Source organism: Styela clava, chromosome 12 (genome assembly GCF_964204865.1).
Source record: "Styela clava chromosome 12, kaStyClav1.hap1.2, whole genome shotgun sequence".
Lineage (NCBI taxonomy): Eukaryota > Metazoa > Chordata > Ascidiacea > Stolidobranchia > Styelidae > Styela > Styela clava.
Window position 1 is genome coordinate 6,384,945 of NC_135261.1, and position 10,675 is coordinate 6,395,619.

At 36.1% G+C, this 10,675-nt stretch overlaps 1 protein-coding gene across 1 annotated transcript; it reads left to right on the forward strand.

The window, feature by feature from the left end:
* The first annotated feature begins 492 nt into the window (after nt 1-492).
* Nucleotides 493-7,115, forward strand: LOC120329594 (cornifelin homolog A-like). The gene is made up of 4 exons (XM_039396254.2): nt 493-603; nt 4,389-4,518; nt 5,434-5,591; nt 6,230-7,115. The coding sequence occupies exons 1-4, from the start codon at nt 562-564 to the stop codon at nt 6,341-6,343; spliced, it is 444 nt and encodes a 147-aa protein (XP_039252188.2). The 5' UTR covers nt 493-561; the 3' UTR covers nt 6,344-7,115.
* The last annotated feature ends 3,560 nt before the right edge of the window (nt 7,116-10,675 follow it).

A 10,675-nucleotide genomic window follows, 5' to 3' on the forward strand; every position in this document is an offset into this window, starting at 1 on the left:
CTATCGCGACCCATAGGGTATATTTTATTAAAAACGTTAAAAAGCTTTCTTTTGAAACTTTTATTTAACGTTCTCCTCGTCGTTTACAGGCGCCCACCCAACGAAGGCTTTTACGCATACAGTATTTCTAAAATAGCTATTGGATGGTGAGTGACGTGATAATTTTGTTTTTAGCAAAAAAGTTGTATATTCGAAGCAGCTCAGATCCTTCAGTATACGAAACTTTTTATATTCACAAAATTTGGGCTTTTAGACTGAATAGAATTTTTCATTTGCGAAAAATATATTATATATAGCTGTGGGTATGTGTTTACATTCCTATTCGCATTTCTGCTCTGTATATTTTGTATCATATTTATACTGCGCCGTATTGTATTATCATAAATAAAGCAATTTCTTTGTCAATTTTATTGGCAGCTTACAAACTGCCAAGTAATACTTACCAAAAGCAATAGCCTGTAATCCTCACCAAGGCTGAAACCTATTTTTCCTTATTTTAGAACCTAGGTATAATTAAAAATAGCCAATACGTTTGCTTGTATTCACCAGAACGCAAAAGCAATGAATTCCTCCAAAGATGTTCAGTCAGCTATGCAAATGACGGTATGTATCACTTCCTTCATTGAGTGTATCAAATGCGCTTTGTGCAAAACGTAATTAATTTTAGAATGTAAAGTCGCTACCTCATTCAAATAGTGCAGAAAATGCGCATAGTTCATCACCAAATCTCTCTGCATCGTTATAAGAAATGGTTTTCGATTTCGATGAATAATTTTTGGTAACCGAAATCATATTTGTAGGTACTTTGGTTCCATATAAATGTCTGTCACATGATTAAGTATACTAATTCAATTCGGACCATAAAAGAACCACCAGTCTGGAAAAATTGAATTAGGCTTCGAATAAACATACATTTTGCTGGTTGCGTGTTTTGATGTTTTCGAGTTACCGATGTGATTGGCATGGACGAGTTTTTGGTGACGATTCTTTGTATTTATTGACAGAAAAAGACTCCAAATTCCATTTTAATTAATGTTCACCGCATTCTTTTAAAAATTATTTTCCTGATATCGAGAATTCAAGGTTATTTTCGTCGTGTGAATGGATTTATTAACAATAACTGGCTTATTGTTATGACACGGCGAAGACATTGGTACAAATACCACCGATTCTAATTTCTTCCCACATATTTGAAATTGTTATAGTTCTTTCCGTAAGATAATACACGTGATTGACTGTATACGTCTTGTGTAATTGTCTTAGAAATCGAACTCCATTGTCTATTTGGCAGCCCAATAAATTCAGATAGCAATCGATGTATAGCATGTATCCAACCCTTCTTCTAACAGTTATCAGTGCGTCCTTGAGACAAGATGAACTTTTAACTTTGACATCGGCCGAACCAAGGAGCACCTTTTTCATAACATTTGATAACTTATCTGTAATAATCGTCCTGTTAGTTACTTTAGTTTTGCGTAAACTAAAGTAATCGACACCTGAAATATGATTAGGGAATTGCGGCTGACATCGAGGAATTGCGGCTGACATCGCTATATTTCTGTTGACAAATGCGTAGTTACATTACTCTGAGATTTTGATCTCGGGCTTTGGAATTGGTATGATATTTAAGAATATGAAATGGTATTATAATATTAAAGTCGCGCTGGTTTCATATTTACAGTAATGCTTTTAATAATAGAAGCAGTGTGGTGGAAATTCCATTTTCAAATTCAAAATATCAATACACTATTATTATGTTTTACCACTATACGCCACAGCAGATTATTAATTTAAATATAGCATATCGACATAGCAGCCAGCTATTTCCGCGTTCTGCCTTTGCTGTACAGCTTTCGCGCCGGGTCATAGTCACAAACTAAACGTTATTATCATTCTATATAGGTCATTTCCGCAGTAGTCGCACTAAGTTGGCCATGTATAGACTCTATTAAAGGGTCCGAAACCTATGAGCAGGGGTATATTGGATTACACAGACTTGGATTACACAGACAGTCCCCGAACTCGTAATAGAACTAAAATAAGGAAAATCGGAATAAAATTATGGCCTAACCCTAACCTGGTACACACACTACGGGAGTGCCTTTAAACCGCCATCAGAGTAGATTAAACCTTTTCAATGCGTGCAAAGAAAAGATGCTGGAAAAAAGGTTGTAGCGCTTTGTACATATGTAGAATAAAATGGAGACACCCAGTCTCAAAGGTTTGACGTAGCCATAGCACTTTATAATACTACTGCAGCTGTAATAGAATGTACCGAGCAAAATACTGTACTCTAAATGGTATTCCTGAAGTATGCGCACCAAGATGTCGCACAACCTGAACCCTAACCTGTGCCCATACTTCAGGAGGTCCTTTTAAATTGTTTGTCTTCAGCAGTTGCTTAACAAATCGACATCAAAAAATTTGTGAGTGTTTCGTACAAAGGCTTTCAACAGTGTCAAAGCTCCAATTCTACACTGCAAAACCCCTATAAATAGAAAATTTTTTTATCCCACGCTGCGGCCCACGTACCCTATAATTATCAGATATATTGTTGACTGAAATACGTATAATTCTAATATAAAGAATAAAAGCTTCGTCACAAAAGTTGAGTCCGGTCGAGTGATATTATTGGGTTTTCGACGATGACGGGAATCTATTTTATGGTCGTGGTTTTAACTGAGATCTTTGGCCTCACCCAACTTTAACATATTGAAAAAAAGTAAAATTTGAATTATGGATATACCCAAATTATTATCCAGTTGGGGTTAGCAATGCAGATTGCACTAAATATTCAAATTTTCAAATCATTCCTAACACCAGCTCTAACCCTAACTGGATAATTACTCAATTTGTTATTCAAAAGCCTGGCAGAAGGTGTTTGCTCAAATCTCACATTTTTGCATTAGTGATTGGTGGCTTTGTACAAAAAATTCATCTAATAACAAATAAATATCATAAATCTGGTAAAATTTTAAAATGTTGAACATGTCATCAACTGGAAATTAACAATTTTGAGTTAAAGTTATATACGGTTAATGTTCACGCGTTGTGTGTCAAGTTTCACATTCTTTCCGCATTATTGTTTCCGTGTCGAACGACGTGACGTTACTGGCGAAATAAATGAGGTCAAATCATGCGTATGCTCGTTGTTCAATAATAGTCATCAAGTCGAAAATGCTTGCACGCCACGTCGAAATACTCTTTATACATAAGTTGGTAATAGGAATGAATATTTGGTTTTGGTCGTTTTCTGCTCATCATTGCATTGAATGAAGAATCACTGTCAACAAAACTTTTCGTGGCAAACTTTTGGTTTTTCTGCAGTGATTATTAAGCAACTATGGGGCAATTTATTACTGTGATTATTCACACCATGATTAATGCGGTATCGAATGCAAAAAATCCTCTAAACCAGACATACAAGGTTGTAAACAATCAGGGCCGATGTAAAATTGCGGGAGTCTTTTACGAAACGGATTGCGTGGGGCCCAATCTGGGTTAAATCAAATTTCACAGGAAATTGAGCGTTTGCATTTTATCACCTTCAGTAACGTACAAAATCGCAAATAATTTTAATTTACCTAAATAGTCTTGTGTTCACAGAATAAACGCGCTGACCTATACATAATTATGATTTATAATGGTTAAATTTAGTAATTTGCGTCTCGAATCAACGCGGGACTCATGGAAGTGCGATGCCGCACCGTTCGTAGTGACATAAGGCCGAACATACAATAATATATCACAGCAGACTACTTCGTTTAACCCTTTTACTTTACATCAATCAGCCTTGCTGTGTTGTACTCTGCTTACAAATTGTTAAACAGTCTCTTAAAGCAGGGGTTTGCAACATTTAATACAGGAGGGCCATATACAAGTAACTAGGTGATACCACAGGCTTCCACCTTCATTAAACTGTCTTACTAGTAGATGCATGTACAAAGTTATGGTTATTGATCTTATGACATGCGTTGTTTGCTTCGCACAATCTGGCTGTTACGGCATTGTGACGTCATATGTTTAGATAATAAATTGAACGAATGTACTTTCTTTGCAACGCAGAAGGATTGGAATCACCCGTACGTACCGGATTAACTAAATTTAACTCATAAACTATATTTAACTCATAAACTAAATTTAAAACTCGTTTCGCGGGCCGCACACCATTCAAAATTAGCACTACTCCGCAGGCCGCACAATTTGTCCTTGTGGGCCGAAATTGGCCCGCGGACCGCAGGTTACACACCCCTGTTTTAAAGTATCGTCACCATAAACCACAGTTAGTTCAACTGCTACCCCAGTGAAACACGATAACCCGATAACGATGGTAAAATTAACCTATATTTTGGAGTGGTTGCAAAATTTAACTTGTTTTAATACTCTAGTACACCCCGATGCCGAATGTCATATCAGAACAACCTATTGCTCTTCAGTCAACTACTACAGTAGTAATTACTCAACCAACCTCAGGTTGGTCATCGAATCTGTGCGGATGCTTTGAAGACATGAAAAGCTGTAAGTTTACTACTTTCGTCGTTTATTCGAGGAGGGTTACTTATGTTTATTAAAAATTAACTAAAGTAAAATTTGTGACCACGGATTTAAAAAATATCATATGGCTGTACTGTACCTAATTCAGACACGCGTTTTTGGTAAGCTCGTGCATTGACGCGTACAGTTTAGGAAACTGGATAATCAGAATATTTAGGATATTCAGAATAATTTTTTTCATTTTGAAAACTACGCGACGCTTAGCCATGCTTTTGGCTCCGAACAAGGCAATGTAAAAGCAGTCGCTGATATCTAACGGTATGTAAGAACCTACTATCGTGGGAAGATCGGAATCATTGCGTTTCGGCATTGTCTACCCAACTCAATTCACCCTGAGTAAGGTGGTGGGCATGGGAATTTAAACCAGATGTGTGACATGTCATGCCAACATAGTGTCGTGTAACGCTCTCTAACCACTCGCGTCAGGAAAAATCTAATATTTGAAATTCCCAGCCCGATTTTAAATTCCTCTCTTCGCCTATTTGTAACTTTTTATTCCTCTTTTCTATGCATGAGAACTGGAATGGTTAATGGATCCGAGCTAGTGTTATGATGACCAAGTCGCACCGCCGCTTTTATACAGTTTAAGTAGTTTATAATCTTTGTATAAATAAGTATTATTGTAATAATGAGGAATTAAATAATATTAGTAATACTATAGCAAACCAGCAGGGCAAAATTCCTTCACAAGAGCGACAAAATTCCTCCCTGCCCAGAACTAATGGTGCTCCGGATGTATTTGTACCAAGATGGCGTACAACCTGAACATAGTATGTGTACCAGGTTAGGTTTCAGGTTGTGCGTCATCTTGGTACACATACTTTTGGAGCGCCGAACTAATAATGGCCATGTGTTTAATACTATTTTCGAAATTTGCAGGTTGTTGCTCTTTTTGGCTGGGAAATTTCCACTATGCTTGTATTGCGACTCGTATGGGAGAGCATTGTTGTGTAGGATGCAGCGGTTACCCAGCTGGATGTGTTCCTGGAGGACACCTTGCAATGAGATCTGCGTTTAGAAACAAGCATGGAATTCAGGTAATTTTGATATATTTGAGAAATGACGGTCCACTGACCCGCGGTTTACTGAGTGTCTTATTTCTGTGATTTGGCAAGTCATAAATTACAAAATATAAAAGTTACAAACATTTCAGTGATAAAAAAGTTTGTAATAAGGTCATCTTAGACTCAATTTCAGCAATAGGTGAGTTACTACACTAACAGTATGCAGCTAAATTAGGCCCCAACTAAAATACGAACATTCTACAGATACGGCTCAATTAACTTATGCAGTTACGATAGCCTCACACTTACGGACATATGTCTCTTAAGGTATTTAACCGAAGGTACTTCCGAAGTGTGTGAATCAAGGTGGCGGACACCGGAACCAAGTATGCGTACGAGGTTAGGATTAGGCCATCATTTCAGGTACAAATACCACGGGAGACACTTGGCTAATCTCTGAACTCGTAATAGAACTGAAATATAGAAAATTGGAAAATAATCATGGCCTAACTCTAACCGGGTACACTTACTACGTTCCGGTGTCCTCTATCTTGGTTCACATACTTCGGGAGTAACGATCCGAACACACCGACGTGGTTCTTACTACTTCAGAAAATTCAGCTTGTTTTCCTGATAACATTCAAATATTAATCGAGGTAAACACTTTTCAGGGTTCAATCTGCGATGATTGTTGTGTTGTGACCTATTGCCTTCCCTGTGCAATGTGTCAAATGTCAAGACACATGGATACAATCGGATACGAGGAGAGGGATTGCTGTTGTTGAGGACTCTTACCACCACATCTATTCATCAAAGTATTTGTGCGTAAATACTCAGATAACGATCGTAAATTTTTAACATACTCACTAGTTACTTAATTATTGTATAAAGATCCGTAAGAATTACTATGATTTTACATACAATGAGAGTGGAGAGTGTAAAAATGTAGGCATAAATCCAGTGTCTGTCAGATCAGTAATTCATTTCATCATTTGTTGTTTACTGCAATAAGTTCATAAAGCAAGCGATGGGTGCTCAATTTAGACACGAAGATCCAATAAACACTAAGGTCTTCACAATGTCAGAATAATTCCAGTCAAAGCATGGTAGAACTCGGGAATAACTTGAAAAAATATTAGATAACTTTTTGGTACTGAATTACTGAAAATTTGGAATCGACTAGCTTGTTACATGCGCACACGGGAACAATACCAACAACAATTTACCAGAATGATCCATAGGCTTCGTGCCCAATAATATTTGTGAAAAATGACGACAAATTACTATTAAATACAATTGAGATAAGTGCGCCTATTACCTCGATATAAATGCGTTTCAAATATTTGTAGCGTATTCTTATGTCTCTTGATCATAGGTTCAGAAAGTGATCTGTATTGTATATATTAGTTTCATTTTGCCTTGGGTAAATTGAGCAATATTGCATTATAACCAACTTTAATAAACCCATTATCTTCAAATTTAAACTGCAATTTCGTTAAAATATTGTATTTGATGTTTCTCATTGAATTCTTTGAATTATTAGGAATGTTTTTCTTACTAGTTTAGTTAAGAAAACGAATGTTTCATAACTTTATATCTATTCAAATCATGGCACATTCCGTGTTTCAAAATAATATTCGTATTGTTAGGAAACTGCAACCATAGCGCAATATTGGCAAAGTTGTTGTATGTATTGAATACAAAAACCATCTCTTACTACCTATTCCCGAATTACCTAGATCAGAAGTGGGCAGCCTGTAGCCCGCGGGCCAAATACGGCCCTCAAGGAAAAATTGGGCGGTCCGTGGAGAAGTGAAAATTTGGAATAATGGGCGCCGGCGAAACGATTTTTAATTCAATTTGTGAGTGATTTAAATTTAATTAATTAATTAATTTAAATCCGTTTGCATTGTGAAGCTTATACATTAATCCGATATATTATCCATGACCTTACAATGCCTTAAAAGCTGGCTTGTGCAAACAACGCATGTCACAAGTTCAATAACCAACATTTTTGTGCCTGAAACTACTAGATAGCCTATGTTGAATAAAGGTGCGATCCGCGGTTTCACCTAGTTATTTTTATCTGAGCCTCTTGTATTAAAGGTTGCACACCCTTGATATAGATTTTACATTTTTAGTCCTCATCAAAAAAGAGATAAAATTGAACTTCGAATGAGCAATATTCTCTAAACTTCAAAATTTCCCCATACCAATGGATGTATACCTTGTATTGTATGAAAATGACTTGTATTTTCTCTGTCTCTTTTTTGTACCATTACGGGCTAATTATAAATTGAAAATGTTCTGTTCTATGCTAGTTTCAGGTCGAATTCTGCTGTTCATGAATTAAACTGTTTGTGCTAGAATTGCCAACTGGAAGAGTGGTACAATATATTTTATTATGTCATATTTTAGGCATAACCAATTATTGGCAATCGAACATAAATACTTTCGACTTCTTTTTTGACATATACTGTAACTTATTTTTGATTCTTATTTTTAGAATTCTGATATTCAAATAGTTTTAGGATAAAACATGACAGTATACAATATTCAATTTATCTAATTTGAGAACTTGGGAATAATTTTGTTTCCGTATCAGTTCAATTCTTTTGATATATCATTTCAGTATTTATTTTGAACATGACAATACAATATTAAACATGTATTCAATTTTTGTGTGACAGTTGTTGAATTTCGCGATATAAAATAGACAGCTCTCTTCTTTATGCTACAGATACGGTGCTGAGCCTGTAAAACGATTTGAAATATACAATCGTTTGTATATCAATCCGATATTCACAAGGGCTAAGAAATCGGTGATAATTCACAATGGACTCACATCTCTGGGTCAAAAAGGTTTGATTGCGACTTCAGCTTACGACTCAGGCTGATGGAAGTTTTCATCTGATTTCAGCACGATCTGTCGCGAAAATCAAATGTCTCCTGGCGATCCTCACTCCACCGATCTGTTGCGATGCATAACTACTGTAGCTAGCTTGTAGTTTTGAAGTATTTCTTAAGTCAACAGTTGAGGTCCTTGGTTAATCACCGTCACATTTTCAAAACAAGTTTTGCCTCTTCTGAAAAAACAGGAAATGGAATGGTACATTTTGCAATTTTTATTTCTTCTGAGCCGTTGAGGTTTTACATCTGACACTTTTTGTAAAAAATGTAGTTCGGTTTGATTCACTCATCTCATTTTCATTCTCGTTCAAATTCCAATCCAAATTTTCGCTGTAATTTCGCTCATCTTACTTTGCAACCTTGTCCCGTTGTTTGCGTGGATCAAGGGCGACACCCCGCGGTTCGTCTCTAAATTTGAATTGACCCATAAGTGCAAACAACAAAGGACAGGTGAAGTGACACAAGATTAGTCTGGTTTTTCACTCGCTACATCTATGTGGCATCTTATAGACATAAAATTCTTTTAGCATAAGTGTAATATAGATTTAATAATAATATAACTATCCTAATTTGTCCAAAATATTTTCAAATTATTTGCGTGATATTGGAACGTTCACTTTAATTTTGGTTTGTTTTGAAGCCAACTAGAAGTAAAGTAGAGTTTATCAAGCGATCAATTTTTAATACAATTCAAATCATTGAATTATCTCGTTGGTTAGATTTTATTTCGTTGATTTGATTCTAAAGCAGAAGCGCGCAACATACGGCCCGTGGAACTTATTTACGTGGCATTTAACAGACTTAGTATACCATTATCGGACACAAAGTGGACATACAGAACGTTTTGTTATTATTATATTGTTGTTGTTTTTGTTCTTGTTGTTACAAAAAAATCGCTTTTTTTATTAACTACTGGACCAATTAGTTTGAAGTTTTTAGTTGATTCAAGGTCGTATATTTCTCCATCACTTTTACATATTTCAAAAATTTCTGTGGCCTCTGAGCCCTTTTTTTCGTTTTTTTACTGTGCAATAACGGCATCAAAATTTTAAAAAAATGCGCAACTTGTGGCGGTTCGGCGTTCGCGATCTGGTGGTCAGGCTGTATCGGGGGTACTGTGACAGATTGCGTACCTTATACTAATTCGTTTTGGCCTTCGTGCCATTACCATGTTGCCATTAAAAAGGGCTGTTCTAGGGTTTGGCCTTCAGTGGTATCATGATTTTAGGTTTTGGCTCATTGCGATTAACAGTTGCACGCCCCTGTTATATCGGTTTAATTGACTAATGTGGTGTCCTGTTTATTGTCATATCTCGACCCATATCTATATATATATATAGGATATCTCTGATATCTGCCCAATGTCCATCGCTAGCATCCAGGATGACACTGTTAGGAATTACCAAAGGTATAATCGTCATTTTTGTGTCATGGTGTTACTTATTACGTGGGATACATCGAATGAAAAAAGCTTGATTAAATCGCGTGTTAGAAAGAGATGAAATAGTTTTCTCGATACGCAGAACCACAAAAAGTTTGTGACGCATGAACCGCTTATTTAAATCCCGACTTCTCAAGTTGTTGAATGTCAATCAAAGTTTTGGAGAAGCAAGCGAGATGTGTTTTCTACCTGTTAAAATTATCCCAAAACAAAACAAAAATGTCGGGATGCGAGAATATAATGGGTGGAAGAAATTGGTCGTCAGGAATCGTATACGCGGGCGGCCGGGACAATCACGTCAGCTTAGACTGGTCTACTGGAAACTACAAAAATTGATTATATTTTAATTCAAATTTTAAACATATTTACTTCAATTTGAAAGTACTTTTTTTCGTACATGCTGAATTTAAAATTTATACTGGACATTTATAGTCATGCCATGCATAGATTTGCTATAATTTCCAAACGCATCATCTATAGCCCAAACCTGATCAAAGTTATTTAGAAATATTTTGACCGTTATCGTGAGCCATTGCCAAGTAAAGCTTATCTCGACATCATGCATAATTAATCACGGCGAAATGTTTCCTGATACCTTATAATAAAAGAGTTTTTAAAAAAAAGAAGAAATAAATGGAAAGAAATAAGATTCCGGTTTACTTCAGTAGGAATGTTGATCGTTAAAACCACTCCTTTATTACAGCGTGAGAGAGTATTGATATTTTGCAGAAGTGGAATGCAGCTATACAGACCAGTCATTTGGAAT

Excerpts from the sequence above, each read along its gene's own strand:
- LOC120329594 (XM_039396254.2), top strand. The coding sequence starts at position 562 with ATGAATTCCTCCAAAGATGTTCAGTCAGCTATGCAAATGACG. Across the intron at positions 4,519-5,433 it reads CTTTGAAGACATGAAAAGCT|GTTGTTGCTCTTTTTGGCTG; the intron begins GTAAGTTTACTA and ends CGAAATTTGCAG. Across the intron at positions 5,592-6,229 it reads GAAACAAGCATGGAATTCAG|GGTTCAATCTGCGATGATTG; the intron begins GTAATTTTGATA and ends AACACTTTTCAG.